Here is a 25,200-nt window from a genome sequence, read left to right as displayed (position 1 = left end):
TGCTGGGAAATATTGAGGGCAAGATGAGAAGGGGACAGCAAAGGATGAGATGGTTGGATGGCATCACTGACTGAATGGACATGATTTTGAGCAAATTTACGCACATTTGTATGCACTTAAAGTATTCATGGACTCATGTATTCTGTAATGTATCTTTTCCTCATATAACTGTGTCTCAGAGATCTTAGAGAGCTTTCTATTTTAGTACAAATAGGAAGTCCAAATACATTGTTCTATTGTTGTGTTGTTTGTGATTGCTCCGGCGCTCAGTCGTGTCCAGTCCTCTGACACCCCATAGCCTGTAGCCCACCAGGCTTCTATGTCTGGGATTTTCCAGGCAAGAATACTAGCGTGGGTTGCCATTTCCTCCTCCAGGAGATCTTCCTGACCCGGGGAGCGAACCTGCATCTGCTGTTTTTCCTGGATTGGCAGGTGGATTCTTTACCACTGAGCCTCCTGGGAAGTCTTTGTAGTGATCAGAAGGTGCAAATCATTGAGTGGGTAGAGTGTGCTTTATTTAAATATTCCCTTGATCAGCTTTGAAGTTGCTTATGGTGTAGTGAACATACCTGTTCTCTGTATATTTATGCAGTGCGGTAGAATAGGTTTCTGCGTGTGGAGCTGATGGATCAGATGGTGTGCGTATTCTGTATTGCAGTCGCTGTTGGTGAATGGCCTCCCAGGGCATGCTGTACTGTGTACATCCTTGCCAGCTGTTGTGAGTGAGCATTTGTCTCTGCTGCACCCATGGTCACTGGATATTGTCAGTATGTTTCATTTTCCATCTCGGTGTTTGACTTCCTTGATTGCTTGGTGAGGTTGAACACGTCATCATATTTTATAGGTCAGTTCATTTTGTCTATGAATTGCTTGTTTGTATTTGTTGTCTCTTTTCCTGTTGGGTTTATCTGTCAGTTTACTTCGTTCTTCCATTATGTCCATAAGTAAAGTTTTATTGTATTTCTCATTAAAGTTATTCCTAGTAACTTGATTGTTACTGCATCTCCTTTCATTACCTTCAAATTGATTATCGCTGCTGTTTGTTCAGCATGAGGTATAGGAAAGTCGTTGATATTTTTATTATGTTACTCTGCTGACCAGTCTTACAGAAAATTGTTAGCTTTTCAGTTGATTAACTTGTGTTTTCTAAGTAGATGTTGGTGATGCTGTCTATCAGTGATGACAGTTTTGTCTGTTCCCTTGTGGTGTTAAAACTTCTTTCTCTTTATTTACCTTAATGACATAACATTCAGCATTAGGTTGCATGGCTTTTCTTTAAAAGTTTGACTCCGTATGAAATTTTATTTTTCTGTTCAGTGGAAAGCAGGATTGTAACTTGTGTATCTTTAGAATGGTTAGGTAGTTATCTCAGTTCTAGTTATTAAATTCCTATTTTCCTCCTGAGTTGTAGAACCATTGTTACTCATTTAGCAAAGCACATATTGAGTGCCTGTGAAATGTCTGGTGCTGTTAGGTGTGGGGGGTGCAGTGGTGACTTATACAAAATTCCAGCCATGGTGGTGATTATGTTCTGTCTTAAGAGACAGGCAAGCTAGAGATGGTGATAGAGCAGTGCCTCTCACGTACTAAATGCTCAGTAAAGGTTAGTTGTGTGATTCCCAGTTGTAATGGTAATAAGAACTGTGGTGACTCTAGGCTGTTAGCAGTCGTAATTCCTGAGAAGTTGTTAGGTTTGGAATACCCATCTCTCCTGCCTCCAGAAAATAGAGTTTTCTCATGAAAACTTTCATCAGATGGGATGACAGAAAGTGAAGAAGCAGTCACCCTCTCCTCACCCCCTTTCTTTGAGAAGTGAAAATTCTCTTCGGATTTGTTTTGGTTGGATACCAATGTCAGCCACCTGTAAAATCGACATAAAGTGAATTTTTTGAGAAGTGAGGGATGCGTGTGTGTCTTGAAGGTGCGTGGACGGTATTTGCTGACACGATGCGTGGGAACAAGAGACAAGGACCTGAGTCCTGGGGCTAGGTTCCTCAGTCCCGGATGCCACTGTTGAGGGAGGCGGGAAGCGTTGGAAAAGCAAGTTTCCGAGGGCGGGGTGTGGAGTCGTGTGTGTTTGACATGTTAGCGTAGAGATGCTCCTGAGTAGGCAGTTACTGAGTTGTGGTTGAGTAGAGGTAGGCAGTGGGGGAGTGCAGGAGTTACCAGTGTGTTCATAGAGGCTGTGTGACGCGCCTGTGCAGAGAAGGGCTCAGTGACGGAGCCCCGGACACTCGGCCATCGCGGGCTCCGTAAAGAGCCAGAGGAGCCCGCAGAGGAAGTGAGAAGGCGCGCCCGGTGTGGTGGGGGAATCTCAGGAGAGTGTTGTGTCCAAGGAGCTAGGGAGAAGACGGGCCCTGGTCTTACGGGTGTCTGACGGGTGGAGAACTGGCATGTCGTAGGTTCTTGGCAGTTAGATAACTCAGCGATCTGACCAAGACGTTGTTGAATGTGACAGGAGCCCAGTCAGCTATTCGAGTATGACAGGCAAGTCCAGGCGAACCCAGCTGTCTGTCAGCCTGTTCTTCGGTGACTCGGATCCGGGCCCTTCAGGGGAATGAGGGGAAGGAGGATCCAGTGGAGCCGAAGGGCGGACCTGGGTCCGGAGCGCTCAGGGAGTGCTGCTCTCAGAGAAGCGGGGCAGGCGCCCGGAGGGGATGTGGCCTCCGGGGAGGGTTTCTTTCTTTTTCTTTGTTTTTTAAAGAAGACTGTTACTTAGTCCATTTGTATGCTGCTCGGACTCCTTTTTCCCAGGAAAGGTTGGTCTTTCAGGAGAGGAAAGGAGTCAGGGCAGGTGCAGAGTTCGCGAATGGGAAAGAGAACGTGATCCGGAGCACAGGCAGAGGGATGGGTGTCAGCAGGGAGGACCGGATGGTAGGTTTGGCAGGAGGGAACGTAGGTTCAACAGGGAAGCTTTCAGGGAAGTCGAGGGTTTGGTCTGAGGAGGATAGGAAACTCTGACTAGCTCTGTGTCCCCACTGAAGTAGCAAGCTGATTCTGTCAACCGAAGGGTGTAGAATGGAGAATCTTCAGTTGTTTGAAGACAGAAAAAGTATGAAATAAGTATCTAAGGAAATGGGAGAGTGAACCGATCCAAGTGGCGATTGCTGGGAGTAGTGAGGGGCCCGGCGAGGTTGGAAATACAGAGTGAAGGCAGTGGCTTGTCTGTGTCTTTTCCCCACAGCTTGAGCTCCTGGGCCAGAGTAGACAGAAGGTTCGTTTTAATCAGTATTGAGGTTTTACCAGGCTAATTTAATGGAATGAAATAAAGGGAGGAAGTGTTGAGAATGAGTGTTAGACCTGCTGATCACGGGGTCCAAGCTGGGAGAGGAGGTGGTAAAGGCCTGGGATGAGGCGAGGGTCACAGAGAACTGGCGTTGGAGGCGCTTTTTGTTTAATCCTGGAAGTAGTCCTGTGAGGTGGTTCCTTTATACCATTTCACTGATGAGGGAAGTGGGGCGCCAGGTTTAAGCCCCTCACACGTGGTTTTGCAGCTGGTGGTTAGCCTTGTGATCCAGGCAGTCTGGCTCCGCAGTCTCTGCTCGTAACTGCTGTATTACCGCTGCCTCCGAGCCGGTTACCCTCATAGTTCAGCTGGTAAGAAATCCGCATGCAGTGCAGGAGATCCTGGTTCGATTCCTGGGTCGGCAAGATCTGCTGGAGAAGGGATAGGCTACCCACTCCAGTATTCTTGGGCTTTCCTTGTGATTCAGCTGGTAAAGAATCCGCCTGTAGTGCGGGAGACCTGGGTTCAATCCCTGGGTTGGGAAGATCCTCTGGAGAAGCGAAAGGCTACTCACTCCAGTATTCTGGCTTGGAAAATTCCACGGACTGTACAGTCCAGGGGACTGCAAAGAGTCGGACATGACTGAGTGCCCTTTACTGAGCTGGATGGTGAGAGGCCGGTAGGGGAGATGAACCAACAGATGCTGTTTAGTTTAGCCCCTGTTGGAATGAGGTCCTCGAGGGTGTAAACTCCTGTGAACACGGGTGTAAATCTGAGATATAGAGGGAAAGGTAAGGAGAGAAAAGGAGTGAACATCTCACTATTTCTAAACAAACACTGACTGCCTTAAAGCAAACTAATATTAATGTCTGATCTACAGTTATATCCTAAAAGCGGATGCTGTTAAAGTGCTGCATTCAGTATGCCAGAAAATTTGGAAAAGTCAGCATTGGCCACAGGACTGGAAAAGGTCAGTTTTCACTCCAATTCCAAATTCCTGTTTAAATTCCTGCTTTCAGCCCCGTGTTTTTTTGAGTGTGTCAGTGTCCTGTCCAGTGGAGTGAAATCCTGAGATGCTTGAGGAGAGCTGGTCATGTTTGGTAGCGGATACAGGCACTGGCCCAAGGTGGCTAGCTTCCCCACCCTCAACAAGTTTTTTTTTTTTAAATTGAAGTTTAGGGCAAACCAGTAGTTTTATAGACCTCAGCAGGGCGAGTTTGTGGATCTTCCCAGTATATTGACCTCACCACAGCTTAGCTCTGATCAGTTGAGTGACTTTGGGTAACCTATTTAACCTTTCTTAATTTCATTTTGGGGCTTCCTAGGTGGCTTAGTGGTAAGGAATCTGACTGCCAATGCAGGAGACACTGATTCAATCCCTGGGTCAGGAAGATACCCTGGAGGAGGAAATGGCAACTCACTCCAACATTCTTGCCTGAAGAATCCCATAGACAGAGGAGCCTGGTGGGCTACAGTCCATGGGGTCGCAGAGAGTCAGACACGCTGACAGATTCAGTTTGGTTATCTGTAAAATAGATAATGCCTACTTCAGCAGGGTAGTTATGAGGATTCAGTGAGGAGAATGTACTTTAGGGGTTTTTTCTTTTTTTTTTGCTTCATGTATTTTGAAGTTCTGTTGTTAGGTTTACATACACATTTAGAATTATTTGTTGTTGGGAATCAGTACTGCATGTAATATCCTTCATTATCCTTGTCATTTGTTTTGAAATGACATACTGCTTTGTATGATATTAACATATCCATTTCAGCTTAATTTTGATTATTGTTGCATGGTCTGTTTCCTTAAATGTGTCATCATATTTGATTTCAGCTTCAAGTAGACAGCATATAGTTGGGGCATGTTTTTTATATTTGGGGGGGGCATGTTTTTTTAAATTGATTCACATACAACCTCTGTATTTTGATTGGAATGTCTAGGCCACATAGTTTTAATGTAATTATTAATTTGTGCTGTTTTAGGGCCATCATTTATTTTTTATTTCGGTTTTGTAATTTTTTTCTTTCTAAAATTTCCTCTTGGTTCTTCTTTATGTCTTTTCATTATTTGCTGATACTTTCTGTTTTAAGCTTTAAGTGTTCAGAATTGCTCATACAGTTATAATAGCTGCCTGAAAGTGTTCATAAGTCCAACTTCTGTCATTTTATCATTAGCCTCTTGTGTTCATTAGCCTCTTGAGTTGTATTTTTTCGGGTGATTTGATTTTATTGTAGTTCTTTGAGTATCAAGTAATTTTGGATTGTTTCCTGAACATCTTAGATATTATGAGACTGTGGATTTTAGAAATATCTTATGGAGAAGGTTGGTAATTTTGATTTAACAGTCTCTTAGCCTGGGTAGGTACAAGCTGCAGGTTACAACCAGCCTTTTGTGGCCTGTAGTAAGGTCAGTTTAGCTTTCAAAGCCTCTTGTGGAACTGTTTCTATTTGTACTGTGTGTGCAGTACCAAGTCACCCCTGTGGGACCTGTTAGCCCAGCTCTCAAAGGTGTTCTTACACTAATTCGGATCAGGCCCACCCACGGGCAGGTTGTGGTCAGTTCAGGCAAGCTCTTTCTTTTTCTGCACCTCAGCACTGAGTTCTGGGTTTCAGACTTCTTTTAGTTCAGGCCAGGGGATATGGGAGAGGTAAAATGGTAGTAAACTTAGAGATACTTAGTGAATTTTGGTGTCTGTTCCAGAACAAACTGCTGTTTTAAGTTTTTTAAGGCAACTCAAACAATTGTTTCATGAATTATTTACATGCTTGTAGTTAGATTCAGTGGGAGAAAAAGTTTGGCATATATTTCTCCATCTTATTTAGAGGTGGAGCCCCTTGATAATCTTTTGTTTGGAGTTCTTAAATTGAAAAATAGGCTGTAATTTTATTTTCTTTCATTACCCTTGATTTGATTTGGTGTGTATGACAGTTGTAATATCTGCAAAAAATGGGTGGAAGAGTGTTCCTTTTTTATTTTATGGAACAGGTCTGTGTTTATAATGGATATTGGTTTTATGTAATGTCTTTGATTTTTGCTGTCAGTGGCATGCCAGCCTCATAGAATGAGTTGGAAAGTGTTCTTTTCTTCGTTATTTACAAAAGATAGTGTAGGATTTCTTAAAAGTTTGATGGAATTCATCAGTAAAGCCATCAGGAATTGGATTTTCTTTTTGTGAAGGCTTTTGCTTACAAATTCAATTTTTAGAATATGTAATTGGGTTACTCAGATTCTCTATTCTTAAGTCATATATGGTAATTTGTGCCTTCCAAGGATTTTGGTCCATTTCATCTAAGTTTCTGTTTTATTGACAAAATTGTTTGTAATAGAATATCATCTTCCTTTAATGTGTGTAGTCTCTCTAGTGATGACCCTCCCCTTTCAATTTTTTTAATTGGTAATTTGTGAGGCTTTTTAAAGTTTTCTTGATCATTTTTGCTAGTTGGTCATCTGTTCTTTCAAAGAACTATCTTTTGTTTTCAGTTTTAAAACAAACTTGTGGTTTTATGTCATCAATCTCTGCTCTTTTATTATTTCTTCCCTTCTACTTATTAGTCTTGATTTTCATTTTTTAATTTCTTTTAAGTGGAGACCTATGTTACTATTAAGAGGTTTTTAATATAACTTTAAAAAAAATTGAGGTATAATCGATGTACACTATTTCAGAAGTGTCAGATATATGATATAATGATCCTCAATTGATTTGCAGTTATTAAAGGTTATATTACTCTGTTTATACATGGAGTAATATAACCTTTAAAATATTTTATAAAATAATTATTATAAAATATTATATTTCCTGTGTTTACTATATATCCTTATAGCTTATTTATTTTATACATAATAGTTTATACCTCTTAATTCCCTACCCCATCTTGCCCCTGATATAACTATTTAAAATTGTAAGTTTCCCTCATTCACTGATAACCCGAATGTTACAAATCTTGAAATGCCATGTTTTCGTTTTCATTTCGCTCAAGCAATTTTTAAATTTTCCTGGTCATTTCTTTCTGGACTAGTGGTTGTTGATATTTCTCCCTTTCTGGACTAGTGATTGTTGATATTTCTCCCATCAATCTTGATTCCAGCTTGTGCTTCATCCAGCCTGGCATGTCGCATGATGCACTCTGCATATTAGTTAAATAAGCAGGGTGACAGTATATAGCCTTGACTACTCCTTTCCCGATTTGGAACCAGTCTGATCTTGGGATCATGTACTTGAAAGGAGTAGGTGTTCTGTTGTCCTTAGGTAGGATGTTGTTGAGCTGTCAGTTCAGTCCATGTGGTTGGTAGTAGTGGTAAATCTTCCATCTCTACTGAGTTTTGTGTCTATCTGTAGCAGTTACTGAGCAGAGGGTTGTGCTATCCAGGTATAATTGTGGCTTTCCTTTCATGTTTTGGAACTTTGCTGTGGACTGCATGCATTTTTAGGATTGTATCTCCTTGATGAAGATTCTTGCTGCCTTCATTTAATCTGACAAGTTTTGCCTTTCAGTTGTTGGGTTGAGACCATTTACCCTTAACACAATTACTAATGTGGAGGGCTGGAAGAAGCACAAGCTGGAATCAAGATTGCCGGGAGAAATATCAATAACCTCAGATATGCAGATGACACTACCCTTATGGCAGAAAGTGAAGAGGAACTAAAAAGTCTCTTGATGAAAGTGAAAGAGGAGAGTGAAAAAGTTGGCTTAAAGCTCAACATTCAGAAAGCTGAGATCATGGCATCTGGTCCCATCACTTCATGGGAAATAGATAGGGAAACAGTGTCAGACTTTATATTTTTGGGGCTCCAAAATCACTGCAGATGGTGATTGCAGTCATGAAATTAAAAAGATGCTTACTCCTTGGAAGGAAAGTTATGACCAACCTAGATAGCATATTAAAAAGCAGAGACATTACTCTGCCCACAAAGGTGCACCTAGTCAAGGCTATGGTTTTTCCAGTGGTCATGTATGGATGTGAGAGTTGGACTGTGAAGAAAGCTGAGTGCTGAAGAATTGATGCTTTTGAACTGTGGTGTTGAAGAAGACTCTTGAGAGTCCCTTGGACTGCAAGGAGATCCAACCAGTCCATCCTAAAGGAGATCAGTCCTGGGTGTTCATTGGAAGGACTGATGCTGAAGCTGAAACTCCAATACTTTGGCCACCTCATGCGAAGAGTTGACTCATTTGAAAAGACCCTGATGCTGGGAGGGATTGAGGGCAGGAGGAGAAGGGGATGACAGAGAATGAGATGGCTGGATGGCATCACCAACTCGATGGGCATGAATTTGAGTAAACTCCGGGAGTTGGTGATGGACAGGGAGGCCTGGCGTGGTGTGATTCTTGGGGTTGCAAAGAGTCGGACACGACTGAGCGACTGAACTGAACTGAGGGATTAAATCTACTTGCGCTTTGTTTTGTATTTGTTCTTTCTCTCCCATTTTCCACTTTTTTCCTTCTATTCATTTCCTATCTTTTTTGGGTTAATTGAATATATTTTTAGGATTCCGTTTTTATTTTCATTGGACTAGAAAACTGACAGTGTGTGTGTTTACAAAAGACTTAGGATTTACATTGCACAGTGTTAGCTCTTCAGAGGGTGCCTCAGTTACTGAGCTGTGATATAAAACCCATACATCAGTACACTTTTACCCTCCTGTGTTTTGAACTATTTTTTCCATACATTTAAATTTTCTGCGTATTTTGAAACCCACAATAAATTATTATTTTTGCTTTCAATGGTGAATTAATTTTTAAAGAGGTTTAAGTATATAAGTCTTTTATAAATTTACTCACATACCATTTACATCACTCTTTATTCTTTTGCATACAGGAATTTTGGTCTAGATACTTACTGAGTATTGTTTTCCTTTTGTCTGAAGAATTTCCTTAACATATAATGAAGGTTTCTTTCAACTTGTTTATTTTTTATTTTTTGCTGTTTATCTTTATTTGGCTATATCAGGTCTTAGTTGTGACACACAGGATGTTGGTTGCGTCGTTCAGGATCTTCTGTTGCGCTGGGCTAGCTTCTCTGGTTGTGGAGCATGGACTTAGTTGCCCCACTGGCATATGGGATCCTAGTTCCCTGACCAGGGATCAAACCTGCGTACCCTGCATCACAAAGTGGATTCTTAAGCACTGGTACACCAGGGAGGTCCTACTGTTACTTTTGAAGGATGCTTTTTGTTGTATGTTTTATTCAAGGGTTTATGGGTCTTTTTCCCCACCTTTAATTTTCTTCCAAGTACTTTTAAATATGTTGTTTCAGAGTCTGGCTTACATCCTTTCAGATGCAAAGGTTGCAGTCATTATTTTTGTTACTCTGTAAACAGTAAGTATGTCTTTTGAGGGGAGTTGCTTTTACGAATTTCTTTTTCTTGCTGTTTGTCAGCAGATTGACTGTTAAGTGCCTTACTGGGGTGGGGTGTGTGTGTGTGTGTATTTGTGTGTTAGGAATTTTGTTGTGCTTCTTGTGTCTGTGTTTTGTTTTATTTCTTTTTATTTATTTATTTGGCTGTGCTACGTTTTACTTGACTTCCCTGGTGGCGTAGACGGTAAAGCAGGTTTTTACTTGGCAGCATGTGGGATGTAGTTCCCTTGACCAGGGATCAAACCTGGGCCCCCTGCATTGGGAGCACAGAGTCTTAGCCACCAGATAGCCAGAGAAGTCCCTGTGGGTTTTTATTTTTTTCTAATTTGTAGGATTTTGTTGCTATTATTTCTCTAAATATTTTTTCCACTCTCTTCCCTCCTACTCAAGCTTCACACATATTAGAGTGGTTGTTACTGTCCCAGGGGGCACTGAATTTAGCTGTGTTTGTCTTTTATTTGGGGAAGGTTTTTGTTTGTTTGTTTTGCTATGTTTTAAAGGTCAGTCATCCTTCTTTTGCAATTTCTAATCAGATGTTGATCTTTCAAAGTGAAGTTTTCATATGATGTCATCATTTGATATTAACCATCATCATCTTCCATTTCGCTTCTCTTTTCGTGTTTTTCACACTCAGTAAGCATGAGGCATAGTGATAATAATGCTGGTTTAATATCCATGCTTATCTGTCTGTCATCTCTGTTTTCTGTTTCTATTCCTTGATTTTTCTTGTGGTTATGTCTTTTTTTTTTTTTTTTGGCCACCAGTTGAATGAATTGTGGGTCATTTTGATTCTGTTGTTGCTTTTGTTAGCTCCTTTATGGCTTGTCTAGAAAAGTGTTTGTTCTAGGTTTCATTTAGCCCTCTTCCTAAAGGCGCGCTCCAGATGCATTCGATGTAGTCCCCGAGGTCTTAGCGCTCTGGCCAGAGGGAGCATAACTGATTCCTGGCTCACTGTGAGCTCTGGGACTTGTCCATATTGCATCTTTTCTCTATTGGTTCTTGCCTTGGAAGCAGTTCCTATTCAGCCTTGTGAGGTTTTACACCACAACGGTACAGTTTGGTATTTAGATTAAAATTCAAGGGTACTCTTATGCAGATTTCTGGAGCTTTTTCTCTGCTTCCTCATTTTAGTGTACTCTGCTCCGCAAATTCTACTCTTTTAGTCCCCTTGACTAATGATTTCTTTATGCCCATTTCAGCATAGCTGCCAGCCCGGAGTTCCCTCTGTGCGCTGCAGTTCATAAGTTAACTCCACACAGAAAGCCTTTGTGAAGGTGGGATTCACCTTTCTGGTTTCCTTTTTCTCAGGGGTTACAGTTCTCTCTCTGCCTGTTGGCCAGTGTCTGATAATTACTGTTTCTTACACTTCGTCTGTTTACCACGAGGGTGTAAATCTGAATCTTCTTATTTCTGTGTGACTTTAAGTAGAAGCCTCCTTTGCTGTTTTAGGAATTCACATTAGTTTTTCTTTTAAATTAGTTTTAGTTTATAAGATTAACAAGAAACATTGAATTTTGGAAAATTTTCTCAAATAGAATTAGTTGTGTTATTTTACTTCATATTTCTTTGCAGCAAAGTGAAACAAGGAAAAGTAAGATGAAAAGGTTATGTGATACAAAGGAAAAAGAGAAGAAGGTAGAAAAACTAAAGAAAGATTGAAATAAATAGTCTTTGTGTTATCATTTGTAATTAGACTATTTAAAACCAAAACTGAGAACATGTGAATGCACTATGAAAATGTATGCATCCAGTTTGCTATTTAAGTTTGGAAATTGCCAACTGCTATGGGTTTGACAATATGACCTTTATGTTTCGCATTCAGAAAAATAAAATTCATGATGTTGATACATTGATCCATTGACCAGAAGCAGTAGAATTCTGATGGATTGATGAATGTAAAAAGTATGTTTTCAGTGGTGCCAAAAATCAAGAATAGAAGAAATAAGTAGAAGCAGGAGGAAAAAGCAAGGCAAAAATTAAAATTTATTTTTTAGGAGTAAATACCACTGTTCAGGGGCTTCCCTGGTAGCTCAGTGGCGTAAAGAATCTGCCTGCCCATACAAGAGATGCGAGTTTGATCCCTGGATCAGGAAGATCCCCTGGAGTAGGAAATGGCAACCCACACCAGTCAGTATTCTGTCTGATAACCCCCACAGACAGAGGAGCCTGGTGGGCTACAGTCCATGGGGTCACAAAGAGTCGGACCGGACTTAGCAACTAAACAGTAACTACCGCCATGATGCAGACAACCAACATTGAGACCCTAAAAAGATAAAACAGGTTTGACGTAAAAGCCAGTTGTACCCCAAACTTACAACTAGTGATGGCCAGGATGGTAGCGAGAGAGACTTAAAATAGAGCAGGGCATTGGCCTGGAAGATGAGGGTTAGCCAGCAAAGCCACGTGTGTTTCAGTTTTTTTAGCAATGAATGTACACAGTTATGAAGAACATGAAGGAAAGATTAAGTGTAAATTTTACTTCGATAATCTCTCTTGAATTAATTTCTTATTCTCTTTCCCGTTATAGTAGTCATGTTGGGATTATTTCAAGAGTTTCCTGTCTCCCTGTATCCAGTCATTATATTGGGCTGCAAGTTTCTCAACAAGTGAATCCCCACCCCCGCCTTTAGAAAGCTTTCTTAGGCGGCCTGTCTCCTCGCACTCCTCTCAGTCCGTCTGCTCCAGCGGTGTGTCCTGGCTGTCCTGCCAGCTCTTCTCTGAAGAATTTAGCATTTGCTCTTCCTTCTACTGCAGAGCTCTTTTACCAGATATCTGCCTGGTTTGGGTCCTGTTCTACTTCACATCTGTACTCAAGTGTCTCTTTACTCAGATGAATTTTATTTCATGAAGTTTATTTTGTAAATGTAAAAGAGTTGGACACGACTGAGTGACGGACTGACTGATTTTATAAATGTATTTAAACAGATAGCTAGTCCTTCATTCTTTGCCTGTTTTTCCGTAGTATTTTCTTGTGTTTTATTTGTTTTCAAGAATAAAAAATATATCTTCCTACTAGAGTGTAGTTTGGAGAAGGCAGGGATTTTGTTTTGTTTATCCAGTGTTTTAATAGAGCCAGACGCAAGGTGGTTTGATCAAGTTGTCTAATGTTGCCTGTTAAATGTATTGTCTAAATACTTGCTTAAAATGCTTTTAATGTTTCATCTATCAGTTTCTGAGAGTGAGATGTTAAAATCGCCCGAAATGATTGTGAAGCTAGCAATTTCTTTCTGTTGTTCTTTGTATGTGTGTTTTATGTAATTTGAAGTTCTATTGAGTTATGTTACACTGCTGAATTATTTTCATCGTTAAGTAATGACAGCATTAAGTTTTAGGCCATTTATATTTGCTGTGTAAACTCATATTTATTTCTATCTTATTTTCTATTTACCATGAGTTTTTTTCTCCTGGTCTGCCTGCTGTTGGACTAATCAAACCTTGGTTCCTCTGTTCCTTTTTTCTCCTGTAATTGTTTTAGTTTAAACATAACAGGTTGCCTTAATAAATTCTAAAGATAACTATTCTCTCCCTTTTCCCATGAACAGTAAAATCAGCCTTAGCCCCAATCCCCCCTTCCCCAAATTTTTGTCATCTTATTCTGCCTCTTTTCCCTCTTCTTATGAATGATGGTGTTTTGACTGCTTGACTTGGCGTGTTATATTGGCAGATTTCTAATATTAAATTATGCTCGCATTCTGATTATTGGTATTTTATTTAGATTTTTTTTCATCCATAGTTTTTGGATATGTTAGGGTTTTGGTTCAGGTATCTTTTTTAATTTTGGGGAGGGTGAGGATGACTTTAAACAGTTTGTAGTAATTCGCTTATTAAATATTTGAACTTTGATTACTTTAACTTAAAAGATTTATGTATTTCCTTTATTAGTTTTTATGGATTTCCTTTAAAAAGTAAAATTTAAATGGGTCTCCTGTTGTTTAAAACAACCTTTTGCTTTATTTTTATTCATATTATTTTCTCTATTCATTGTTTTCAACTCTTTTGATATTTTTCAAATAAATACTCAGTTCATTTGTGCCTGTTCTTTTTAAGTAATGAAATAATTTAAAACTCTGAAATTATCTGAATACTGATTTATCAGTTTCTAAGTTTTTTTTTACATGTAGTGTCTTGCTTTTTTCTTACTTTATGTGTTTGAATTTTTTTTGATTCATTTATTTATGAGACATCAAAGACGTTAAAGGCCTTAGTTTTTTTAATTTGTATTGGTTAAAAAAATCTTACTTTACCATGATTCTTAACATTTATTTGAGTGTACTGAAGTGTTTTTTAAGTTAAAATCCATCACACTTGTAGTGTGATTCAGTTCAGTTCAGTCGCTTAGTCGTGTCTGACTCTTTGCGACCCCATGAATCACACCACGCCAGGCCTCCCTGTCCATCACCACCTCCTTCTTTTCCATGGGGATGGTCTTGATCCCTGTCTCCAGTACAGTGTCACGAACCTCCGTCCATAGTTCATCAGACTCTCTATCAGATCTAGTCCCTTAAATCTATTTCTCACTTCCACTGTATAGTGGATTTGATTTAGATAATACCTGAATGGTCTTGTGGTTTTCCCTACTTTCTTCAGTTTAAGTCTGAATTTGGCAATAAGGAGTTCGTGATCTGAGCCACAGTCAGCTCCCGGTCTTGTTTTTGCTGACTGTATAGAGCTTCTCCATCTTTGGCTGCAAAGAATATAATCAATCTGATTTCGGTGTTGACCAGCTGGTGATGTCCATGTGTAGCGTCTTCTCTTGTGTTGTTGAAAGTGGGTGTTTGCTATGACCAGTGCGTTCTCTTGGCAAAACCCTATTAGCCTTTGCCCTGCTTCATTCCGTACTCCAAGGCCAAATTTGCCTGTTCCTCCAGGTGTTTCTTGACTCCCTACTTTTGCAGTCCAGTCCCCTATAATGAAAAGGACATCTTTTTTGGGTGTTAGTTCTAAAAGGTCTTGTAGGTCTTCATAGAACCATTCAACTTCAGCTTCTTCAGTGTTACTGGTTGGGGCATAGGGCTTCAATTACCGTGATATTGAATGGTTTGCCTTGGAAACAAACAGAGATCATTCTGTCATTTTTGAGATGGAATCCAATAGTAGTGTGATTAAATCATGTTTAATAGAGGTTTTTTTGAAGGGGGGTGGTTTGCACGGGTATGCCTCACTTTCTCCTTAAGGAGTGAAATTTTAAAATAGAGATCACAGATGTCACTCCCCAATTTCGTTAGATCTAGAGGTATAACCTGGTGTGTGCACTTTGAAAAGAGCCAGCTAGGCAGTTAAAAGTCCACTGCTGTAGACAGGGAGTCATCTTAAGGTCTGGTAAAAGAGGGGAAAGCCTCGTCTGAGGACTATGTGAAGAAGTGAGTTATGATGACACGGACATAGTAATGTGCGCATGTCCCCGTGTTTGGGTGTAAGGAGAAGCTGAATTTGTGGGGAAAACAACTATGAAGTGTGACATTTACTGTCTGACATGGTAAAATGAAGGGAGAATTGCCTAAATTATTTGATTCCATGTACCTTTCACTTGGGCTTTATTTTGAGTAGAATTCTAAGTCTTAAAATGTACCATTTAATTACATGTGTTTATTCTTTGTCTGCAGGCCTCGAAGTCGAGGAAAAACCGCAGCGGAAGATGAGGACAGCATGGATGGACTGGAGACAACAGAAACAGAAAATATTGTGGAAACAGGTATCAAAACTTGATTAGAAAATTTAAAAATTTACACAGTACTTTGCACAAGTAGCGTTCGTCTGTTCACTGAGTTCTAAAGTGTCCACGTGCTGAAGTAGTTTGACAAGTAATGACAAAGTGAAAAAACAGAATTTTCTTTCTTTTTCCCACCAAAGCTCTGATTTAGTAGAAATCATTTAAACTCTGTATAGAAATATTTTATTAAAGCAAAATTAAAACTGGAATAAACATAATTCTAGGCCATTTGAGTGATAACTCTTGGTAAATTTCTGGCTTATGAACCATCTGGTGTTTGTTTATTGTGTTAGTATGTAGGTGAGGGAAAAAGTACATTTCATGAGCTAATAATACTGTGGAATGCTGGGTTAAAGCAGACCAAATACTTTCTTGTCTCCTGGACTTCTGGGTGCCTTGAGGAAGCTAATGTGTTTTTGCATCTGCAAGAGGAAGGTAGAGTAAGTTGCCAAGGTGGTTTCCAAAATTTACCCTGGGTTAGTGATTTAATGAGTTGTCAAAGGGAGTAGGTTTCATATCGTGTTCAGAGGTTTGTCTCAGTGAGGTGACCTCTCACTGTTTTTACGGTCGTTGGATAGAGTGTAGACACAGTTGATAGGCTGCTTCTCTGAAGTTGAATGGCATCTCCTTGATGCTTAAAGGAGAAAATTAGAGAAAATACAGAGAAAATTAGAAATTGCTACATCTTTTAAAATATTATTTTCCACAAAATACTTTTGGTTATCCGATGTGTTCCTATTATATGCCTGTAATTCTTGAAAAGCCTTCAGAAGTCCAGCCATTTTCATTGCTTTTCCCTTAGAGTCCAGTTAAGTAGACAGACCAGAGAGAAGCTGGAAGTTCAGAATGCATCTCCTTACATTTTACCCCTTTGGTGCACGTTCATTGCCATGTTAATATTTTATATTTGGATTTATTTCAGTTCCCCACAAGTTGTTTTTCATAGTTTTCCCCCTTAATTTTAATTTTTTTCTGTACTTTGTGCTGTTACTTTTGTCTCAAAAGTTACTTGTACTTTTGAGTAACATTTATGAGTAAGCACATGTCCCTCTAAGCCAGTGCGCTCTGACTGCCCACAGTCCCGGCTTAGAGTGGCACGGTCTCCCCGTCTGTCTCATCCTCGGAAGACTCAGCGCCTCCCTGTCCGTTTTCCTCTCCTCCTCCCGTCGTCCATTCTCATAATCTATTCAGTACCCAGACCTAGTGGTGCCTTCCTTTCCTCAACAGTCCTCTCTCCAGCCCACGTGAGACACTCATTCCTTTTATTTATTCATTCATTGGGCTGCGCGGGGTCTTCCTCGCGGCCCTCGGAGGCTTCTCTTTGCCCTCTGGAGCTGGGGCATGTAGGCTTAGCTTCCCAGTGGCGTGTGGGATCTTAGTACCCTGACCAGGGATTGAACCTGGGTCCCCTGCCTTGCAAGGCAGATTGTCAACCACTGGGCCCCCTGGGAAGTCTCAGCCTCTCCTTATGGCTGTACTTTAGCCTCTTAATATTGTACCACTTACTGGGACTATTGCTGTTTCACTTCCAAAATCTCAGTTTCAAGTCTAACTCTTCTTTTACCGGCTCTATCCACACCATGATAACCCTTCAGCCATAGTGACTCGTCCAACTTATCTTGCCGATGGGATTTGTCACCCTGTTTTTCTAGTTCAGATTCTGTCATCCATTTTGGTAGTCTCTCTCTTATGCACCTTGAGCTCCCTTGCCATCCTCCCGCTATTTTGGTTTCATAACGAAACTCAGACTCTGCATTGCAGCAGCCAGACTGGAGAAAACTTCAACCTCCAGTGGGTCATGGTTGACCTTCCACCCATCCCACTTATACCTAGAGTTCTCTCACCCATTATCAGTGATCATCCTTTCACCACCTTCTGTTCTTTCAAACTTCTGACACCTCATTTTCCATTTTCAGTTGATGATCTTACTTATTTCAATGAAAAAAAAAAAAATTAGAAGCAATCAGGAAAGAAATTCCACTGTAATCCACCATCAGATTTTCTTTCCTGCTCTCATCTCTACCCCTCTGTTTTACCAGCCCTCCTGTTGAAATAGGATGAAGAGTCTCTGGGGTTTCTACAGCCAGCCGCTCTGCCTGTGTCTGTCCCCCTTGCCCCTTCAGTTTCCCTTGGTTTCCAGCATCTTGAACTCCCTTGCTCAGAGAATTATTTCCATTAGTGTTAAGCATTTGCTACACTGTCACCTTTTTTTTTTTTTTTTACTTTTATTTTACTTTGGAGTGTAGGTGATTAACAATGTTAGGTTAGTTTCAGGTGTACAGCCAAGTGATTCAGTTACGCCCATACACGTATCTATTCTTTCAAATTCTTTTCCTGTTTAGGTTGTTGGATAACATTGGGCAGAGTTCCCTGTGCAGTACAGTAGGTGCTTGTTGGTTATCCATTTTAAGTATAGCAGTGTGCAGTATCACCCCTCTTAAACAAGAGTACCTTCTCTTGATCGGATATCGCTTTCAGTTACTGTGTTGCTTCTTTGCTCATCTTCACAGCAAAAGCTCTTGAAAGAATTATCTGTACTTAACAGTTTGGTTCAGTTCAGTTGCTCAGTTGTGTCCGACTGTTTGTGACCCCATGGACTACAGTATGCCAGGCCTCCCTGTCCATCACCAACTCCCAGAGTTTACTTAAACTCATGTCCCTTGAGTTGATGATGCCATCCAACTATCACATTCTTTGTCATCCCCTTCTCCTCCTGCCTTCAGTCTTTCCCAGCATTAGGGTCTTTTCCAGTGAGTCAGTTCTTCACATCATGTGGCCAAAGTATTGGCGTTTCAGCTTCAGCATCAGTCCTTCCAATGAATATTCAGGACTGTATGGTAGTTGCTTATTTTTGTTCATTTTCTCATGAACCTGGCTACAGGCAAGCTTTCTACCTCTCGCTCTATTGAAGCTGTTTTGATCTCATGTTGCCAGAACCACCATTGAATCTTTGTTTGCCTTAAGTATTCAGCCTCACTTTATGCAGCTGACGTTTTCAGGAGTGAAACTCTCTGTCTCTTTTTTTAATTTGACTTTCAGGATAACACATTCTCTTGCTCTTTCCTATCTCACTGGTCTCTTCCTTTCTCTTTTGCTCATCTTCTCACAGATTAGGTGGTCTGATTCAGTTTAGTTGCTATAACTACTATCTGTGTGCTGGTGACTCTCAAAGTTATATTGCCAGCTCTTTTCTTACTTTGAACACAACCAGTATCTTCACCTTACTTCTTAACATCTCCTCTTAGATGTCTCCAGTGGATCCCTAGCTTAATATGTCTTCTGTGGAACCATTGGTTGTTCCCAAACCTTCTCCTTAAGTGTTCCCACTTCAATAAATGACATCATGTACCATTCAGGCTAAAAACATGGACCCTGTTGGAAAATGCTTCGGGCTTTACCTTAGTGCTCCGTCCTGATTTCAGACAGCTCTCATCTGCTCACCACGGTCACTTGAGAACTCGGACCACCACTGTTTGTGTGGATTGCTGCCAAGCTACCAGCTGGTCTCACTCTCACCCATTCTAGTTTTGTTCTCTATGTAGTGGCAGGGTGAGCTTCTGATACCCCAAGTAAGGACTTCCCTGGTGGTCCAGTGGCTAAGACTCCAAGCTTCCAATGCAGGGGGCACGAGTTCAGTCCCTAGTCAGGGACCTAGATCCCACATACCACAATTAAGACCAGCCAAACAAATAAATGTGGCTGTGCATTCAAATAAATTAATTAACTAAAAAAAAAAAAAAGACAAACCCAAGAGTCTTTTGCTTTCCTTCTGTCAGCTCTCCAAGGCCTCCAGTGACACTTAAAACCCTAAGTTCGTTTGTGATCCTCAAGCTCCCCTGACCTCGCTACCTGTCCAGCCGCATCTCCTGTCTTCCCCCTGCTCTCCGGGCTCCAGCCCTTTCTCAGGCACTTTTTGTCTTCTTAGCTCAGAACGCCTTTCTCCCAGACCCTCGTGGGACTTATTGCCTGACTTCAGTCAGCTCTCTGCTCGGTGCCCCCTTGTCAGAGAGGCCTTTCCTGCCCAACCTGTCAAAAAGCAGCCCTTGGTGAGCTCCGTCCTCTGCTCCCGCTTTACCTTTCCTCCTAGTGTTTAACAGACAAGGCGTTATGTTACACATGTGCATATCGTGTGCCTTGTATCCTGGAATGTGAGCTTCCTGAGGTCAGGGGTTTGTCTCCTTCCTGGGCTTGTTCCCAGCGCCTCGGGCACTTCACACACACAGTAGGCATCACTAAGCAGTAGTGCATTCTTGTATTTTTCTTACTTGTTTCCTGAGCTACTGCTGTTCTTGGAACATCACCACATAAGTAAAATTTTGGCATTTAATTTTTTCTTACCTGAGGAGTCCCAAAATAGACTATCTTCTCTTGCTATTTTCTGTGCGATTTCAGAGCAAATCAAATTTACTGAAAGGATTTAACAGGAGCAGGATGATATCTATCTACCTATCTTATCTATCTATCTCATCCTGTCCTTGTGTATGAAAGTTAAATAAAGCCAGACGTCTCAGTCTTTGCTCTGTCTTTGTGCTTGGGGAGACCTTTGTCCAGTTCCTTTAGTGAACACACAGAGCAAAAAGAATAGTAAAGAAAAAGACAAAGAACAATTGTTAAAATCACCAACCTGCAAGCAAAGAGAAGAAAGAGTTCCATAAATTTGTAGTCAGTTTATTTTTATTTTTTATTTATTTTTTTTGTTCAAACAGAATCTGAATATTTTTAATAATAGTAGCTGTAGTCAGTTTAAAAACCCATTACAGTTGACTGCAGGGCTTTAGCATCTCTGCACATTTCTGTTTCCAGGCCCAAGATTCATTGGAAGGTCTCTTACCCTGTGAACTGTGTGCCTTGATACATTAAAAAAAAAATGATTTGTAGTAATTTAACATGGTTTATTAACAGTGTTTATTCTTTAGGGTGTGTGTGTGAGGGGTAAGTGGTGGGAATGAGTCTTCTACCAGTGGTCATTGGAAGGTGGCAAGAATCCTCAGTTTTTATGGTGAGAACGTCCTCTCTTTGTAGCTGGTTGTTGCCAGTTCTCTGTGCATTTTTCTTTATAAATAAAATCCACTTGAATGAAGTGCTAGTTACTTGAGAGAAATTCCACTTTTTTTTAAAGAATCATTATATAATCAGGGCTTTGCAAACTTGTTTTAGTTAATTATAATTGGTTAATTATAATTTAGCTAATTACAATTAAAGTTTTTTTTTTTTTAAACTGCTTACATTGTCTTAGTGTGGCTAGTGGGAACCTATTTTTGACTGGCATTTGAGTCCTTTTTAATATCATCTCAATGTTTCAAAGCTACTGTTTGCTGGGAAGAGTATTTTTCAGGCCCATCTTCAATATTCTCTGGGCTTCCGAATATGAATTCGATTATTCCATCAGGGCTCGTAGTTCTTTTTGCTGGAGAATAGAACAAGAGATGAAAGTCTAGGCTCTCAGGATGCATACCTATTTCTGCTGAGAATTGATTATGTTGTCCACTCTAGTGATAGACTAGTCGTTACAGAGATGTGAGGCTGTCTATACGTGCTTATAAATTGCAGTTCCCACTGATGTCTTCAGTTTGTCTCTAGCACAATTTTAAGTAGACTTTAGCTTTTACAGCAGTTACAGGTTCACCATGATTATAGTTCTGTAACTAGAGCAGTTACAGGGTGTGAGTGGAAGCACGGTCGCTTCCCGTTTCCTTCCTGCCCCCCCCCCCCACCCCCGTCCAGCTGCCCTTTTCTCAGCCCCCCACCCCCAGCACTGGCACATTTGTTCTGATTGGCAAAGCTGCGCTGCCTCTCCCTTTCGCCTTCAGCCCCTGGTTCGCATTAGGCTTCACTCTTGGTTTTGCACACTCTGTGGGTTTGGGAAAATGTATAATATGATGACATGTGTCCGTCAGAAAGGTATCAAACAGATACTGTCCTAAAAGTCCTCCATGCTTTGCCTGTTCATCCTTTCCTCCTCAGCAACCATTGTTCTTCCTACTGTCTCAGTAGCTTTGTCTTTCCCAAAATGTCATATAATTGGAGTCATACAATATGTAGCCTTTTCAGATTAGCTTGTTTCACATAGTAGTATACATTTAAGTTCTTTTCATGGCTTAAAAACTCATTTCTTTTTATTGCTAAATAATTTTCTGTTGTATGTATGTGCAACAGTTCATCTGTTCACCTACTGAAGTATATCTTGGGTGCTTCCAGGTTTTCACAGTTTTGAATAAAACTGCTATAAACATTTGTGTATAGAGTTTGTGTGTAGACATAAAAGTTTTCGACTTCTTTGGGTAAATACCAAGGAGGATGATTGCTGGATCGAATGGTGAGAATTAAGAGTTCTTCTTATATTTTGAGTAACAGTCCTTGATAAGATACATCTTTTGCTAATATTTTGTCTAGTCTGTGGCTTTTCTTTATATATCTATTGGCTGGCAGTTTTTTCTGCAGAGCAGAAATATTAAATTTTAATCAAATGTGATCTGTCATTTGTTTCTCTCATTATCATACTTTTGATGTTGTATCTAAAATGTCATTGCTGAACCCAAGCTCATCCAGATTTCCGTCTGTGGTGGTCTTAACTATTGGACTGCCAGGGAAGTCCACCCTGAGTGTTCATTTTAGGATCAATTCATTGATGTCCACAAAATAACTCCATAGATTTTGATTAGGATTGCATTGAGTTTATAGATGAAATTGGGAAGAACTGACATCTTGGTAATGATGAGTTTTATATTTATAGTTCACTAACGTGGAATAACTTCTTAACTACTGTGATTTTTCTTCATCAGAGTTCTATAGTTTTTGTCATGTATTAAATAGATCTTGTGCATATTTTGTTGACTTTATACCGAAGTATTTTTGGGGGGGAGTGCTAATGTGAATGTTTAAATTTATTTCCAGTTTCACTTGTTCATTGCTGGTGTATAGGAAAGTGATTTACTTTTGTATATTAACCTTGTATCCAGATACTTTGCTATATAGACAGGGAGATTTTGTTGATTCTTCCAGATTTTCTACATAGGCAGTCATGATGTCTTTGAACAGAAGATACTTTTTTATTTTTTCCTTCTAAATCAGTATACCTTTGATTTCTAAGTCTTGTTGCAGAAGCTGGAACTTCAAGATGGTGTTCAGAAGGAGTTGTTCCTAATCTTAGTGGGAAAGCTTTAGTCTCTCACCACTAACCATGGTGTTGATGTAGGTTTTTTGTTAGGAATTCTTTGTCAAATTGAGGAAGTTCCCCTGTATTCTTACTAATAGTTTGTTGAAAGTTGTTTCGTTGGTATTTAAAATCATGAATGGGTGTTGTGGTTTTTGTCTGATGCTTTTTCTGCATCTATTGATATAATCACGTGACTTTTCTTTTTTAGCTTATTGATGTAATGGATTACATTTATTGATCTTCAAATGTTGAACCAGCCTTGTGTACCTGGGATAAATCCCACTTGGTTGTGGTGTATAATTCTTTATATACATTTTTAGATTTAATTGATTAAAATTTTGTTGAGTGTTTTTTGCATCTGTGTTCATGAGAGATATTTGTCTGTCATTCCCCCCCCTTTTGATATCTTTGTCTATTTTTGGTATTATGGTAGTGCTGGCCTCACAGAATGAGTTGGGAAATAATCCGTCTGCTGCTGTCTCTCAGAAGAGATTGTAGAGAATTGGTATAATATCTTCTTTAAGCATTTAGTGGAATTCACCAGTGAACCCATTTGGGCCTGGTGTTTTCTGTTTTAGAAGCTTATTAATTATTGATTCAGTTTCTTTATCTGATGTAGGCCTGTTCAGATTGCTTCTTTTAGTGATGCTTTTGCTTTGCTTTGAAATGGAATTCTCCAGGTCAGAATGCTGGAGGTGGGTTGCCTTTTCCCTTCTCCAGGGGATCTTCCCAACCCAGGAGTTGAACTCGGGTCTCCCCGCATTGCAGGTGGATTCTTTACCAGCTGAGCCGCCAGAGTGTTGGCAAATTGTGTCTTTCAAGGAACTGGCCCATTTCATTTAGGTTTTCAGATTTATGGGCATAGATTTGTTCATAGTATTCCTTTAGTATCTTTTTTTAATGCCCATGGGACCTATAGTGGTGGCCCCTCTTTTATTTCTGATTTTAGTAATTTCATCCTCTCTCTTCTTTTCTTGGTTAACCTGGCTAGACCTATCAATTTTATTGAGCTTTTCAAAGAAGCACCTTTTGGTTTCACTGATTTCATCGCCGCCCCGCGTGCACCCCCCCCCCCCGTTTTTCTATTTTCAATTTCATTGGTTTCTGCTCTAATTTGTATTATTTCTTTTCTTCTGCTTTATTTTGGATTTAACTTGCTATTCTTTTTCCAGTTTTGTAAAGTGGAAGCTTAGTTTATTGGTTTTTAGATCCTTCTTTGTTTGTTATGTATACATTCAATGCTGCCAATTTCGCTTATTCTGTTGTTGTCTGAAAGCAGCCATTGTATGACTTCTATAATTTTAAACTTGTTTCAAGGCACAGAAACAAATTTATATGGTCTGTTGGTAGAAGTTCCTTCTGAGCTGCGGAAGAATGTGAGTTCTGCTGTTGTTGGATGAAGTAGTCCATTACATCCAGTTGATTGATGGTGGTGTTGAGTTCAACTGTCCTACAGATTTTCTGTTTGCTGGATCTGTCTCTTTTTGATAGTTGGCTATTAATGTCCCCATATATGATAGTGGATTCATACATCTCTCCTTTTAGTTCTGTCAGTTTTTGCCTCATGTATTTTGACCTCTGTTGTTAGGTGCATATATGTTAAGAACTGTTACGTGTTGTTGGAGAATTGATGTATCATACATACATATAGTTATGTAATGTTCCTCTTTATTCTTGAGAATTTACTTGCTGTGAAATCTGTTGTGTCTGAAATCGATATAGCTTCTCCTTTTTTTTTTAAATCTGATATCTACTCTCTTAGCAAGTTTTCAGTATTCAATATTACAGTACTATTAACTATAGTCATTATTGCTAGTACATAGATCTCCATATGTATTCATTCTGTATAACTACAACTTCCTACCCAATGGCCAATAGCTCTCTATTTTCCCCACCCCCAGCCACTGGTAACAACTGTTCTTCTCTCTGTCCAGCTTTATATTTCTTATTAAAATTTTGACTTAGATTGTTAGTTTTTCTAGGCTGCAGAGTTTTCAAAATCCCGCTGGAGGGAACTTTTCCCAAATTGTTCTGGTACATCAGTTCTATTCTCAAGAATCTGAAGAGTTGGTGAGCATTGGCTTGAATCCTTCCTTCCATATTTTGATTAATACATGGTTAAATGACATCTTTAAGACTATATCATTAACAGTTTTATCCAGTACTTTTAGTTCATAGTGAATGTCAGTCTTGTCTAGGGGACCTCATTTTTCATGATGAAAGAACATAATTAAAATAGGTGGTGCTTGTATCTTGGCTTTCTCTCAGTATAGACCAATCTCTCAATTATCCAAGTCACCTCAACTCTTTGTGAGTACCCACTCCAACTTCCTTTTCAGAAATTCTGCCTTGACCATTAGACTTCACTAAGCCTATTTCTCTGGAGTTTCTGTGTAGCCAGAACTGTCTGTACAATAATTCTTTGTGGAGACATTTTTAATGGATATTGTGTTTTACCTGAAAGTCTAGACATGATATTTAATTAATCTTTATATTTGAATGAGTTTAGCAGATCTAGAGGTAAAACTCAATAAAAGCCCCAAGGAGGGGAGCTATTATAAATGACACACACACACAAAAGCATGCTCAGTTGCTAAATTGTGTCCCAACTGTTTTCGACGCCATGGACTATAGTCCGCCAGGCTCCTCTGTCCATGGGATTTCCCAGGCAAGAATACTGGAGTGGGTTGCCATTTCCTCCCCCAGTGGATCTTCCCGACCCGGGGATTGAACCTATGTCTCCTGCCTTAGCAAGT

At 40.0% G+C, this 25,200-nt stretch overlaps 1 protein-coding gene across 13 annotated transcripts in view; it reads left to right on the top strand.

The window, feature by feature from the left end:
* Positions 1–25,200, top strand: part of KMT2C (lysine methyltransferase 2C) — a 257,514-nt gene that overhangs the window by 62,117 nt on the left and 170,197 nt on the right. For all 13 annotated transcript variants that reach the window (XR_006268679.1, XM_043464206.1, XM_043464205.1 and 10 more), the window contains one exon: positions 15,182–15,270. Coding sequence is in view for 12 of the 13 variants with exons in the window: in XM_043464206.1 (XP_043320141.1) it covers positions 15,182–15,270 (89 nt within the window). In the remaining variant the exon portion in view is untranslated. The remainder of the gene's footprint in view (positions 1–15,181; positions 15,271–25,200) is intronic.

This window comes from Cervus canadensis, chromosome 3 (genome assembly GCF_019320065.1).
Source record: "Cervus canadensis isolate Bull #8, Minnesota chromosome 3, ASM1932006v1, whole genome shotgun sequence".
NCBI lineage: Eukaryota > Metazoa > Chordata > Mammalia > Artiodactyla > Cervidae > Cervus > Cervus canadensis.
This window is presented reverse-complemented; position numbering and strand designations above follow the sequence as displayed.